This window comes from Calidris pugnax, unplaced genomic scaffold, assembly GCF_001431845.1.
Source record: "Calidris pugnax isolate Ruff unplaced genomic scaffold, ASM143184v1 scaffold42, whole genome shotgun sequence".
Taxonomy (NCBI): domain Eukaryota; kingdom Metazoa; phylum Chordata; class Aves; order Charadriiformes; family Scolopacidae; genus Calidris; species Calidris pugnax.
Window position 1 is genome coordinate 14,741,491 of NW_015090920.1, and position 993 is coordinate 14,742,483.

The 993-nt window shown below is 64.8% G+C and overlaps 1 protein-coding gene across 4 annotated transcripts in view; it reads left to right on the top strand.

Annotated features, from left to right (window-relative positions):
* The window catches only part of PDE5A (phosphodiesterase 5A), a 136,019-nt gene that overhangs the window by 65,729 nt on the left and 69,297 nt on the right, over positions 1-993 (top strand). Inside the window, exon 1 of one of the 4 annotated variants that reach the window (XM_014949939.1) lies at positions 38-284. The exons of 2 other annotated variants lie outside the window; for them this stretch is intronic. In XM_014949939.1, the coding sequence (XP_014805425.1) occupies positions 181-284 (104 nt within the window). In that variant the 5' untranslated portion in view covers positions 38-180. Of the gene's footprint in view, positions 1-37; positions 285-993 lie in introns of those variants that run through there. One more of the 4 variants, XM_014949940.1, reaches the window with a different exon arrangement.

Genomic DNA, 993 nt, shown 5'->3' on the forward strand with positions numbered 1-993 from the left:
CGGAGGTGGAGCCGGCCGCCCGCTGCGGGACGGGCCGGGGATGCGCTGAGGTGCCGCCGGCGCGGTGCTGGGGCCGGACCCCGCTGCCCGCACACCTGGGAGCGGGAGCCGGGGCCACCGGCAGCAGGAGGGGGGGAACCGGCGGCAACAAGAGCGGCGGCAGGAGCGGCGGCGCGGAGCATGGAGCGGAGCTGCCCCCCCCCGCCGGAGCAGGAAGCGGTGGAAGCGTGGCTGGACGATCACGGCGACTTTACCCGCTCTTACTTTGTTAGGAAAGCTACAAGGTAAGACGGGAGCGGCGGCGAATAGAGGCAGATCCTTTCTTCCCAGCGAAAGGTCGCTCTTCCATTTCCCTTTGCTGTCTCCAAAGAAAATAATAATAATATAAAGAAATATGTATTTTTTAAAAGCCAGCCCCTTTTCCTCCCCTGCCTTTACTCCCGAAAGAGCGCAAACTGAAACCAAGCAGCAGCAGCTCCCTCCGGCTGCCCCGCAGCGCACATGCCGGGGGGGTTTGGCCGCCCCCCGCCGCCGCTTGGCCGCCCGGCAGCGCCAGCCCGGCTCCCGGCGGTGCGCGAAGCCGTCCCAGCCCAGAGCTTTTATTTCTTGGTTTTTCTGTTCTCCTCGGTTTAAAACAGACACAGTCAACTTCTCGTGAGTAGCAGCCGGTGTGTTTCTCCCTGCCTAGCGAACTAGGTAGAACTCTGTGGAAGCCCAGGATAGCATCAGCTCTCTCCGGGAGGGCGGGTCATGTCATTACTCGGTAATCTCAAAACAAAGCGCTGCTCTTGAAGAGCTCCGTCGCCCCCGTGGGCTTGTCAGTTTTTTGACATCTCGGCGGCCACCGGCTGGGTTTATGTGCCGCGGGAGCTGAGGCGGTGCGTGTGAGGCCAGAGCTCCCCCCGAGGAGGGGCGGCGGGGCTCCGGCCGGGGGGGCGAGCACCTCGGGGTGCCCCGACGGGAGCTTTGCGGGGGGGGGGGGGGGGGGGTCCC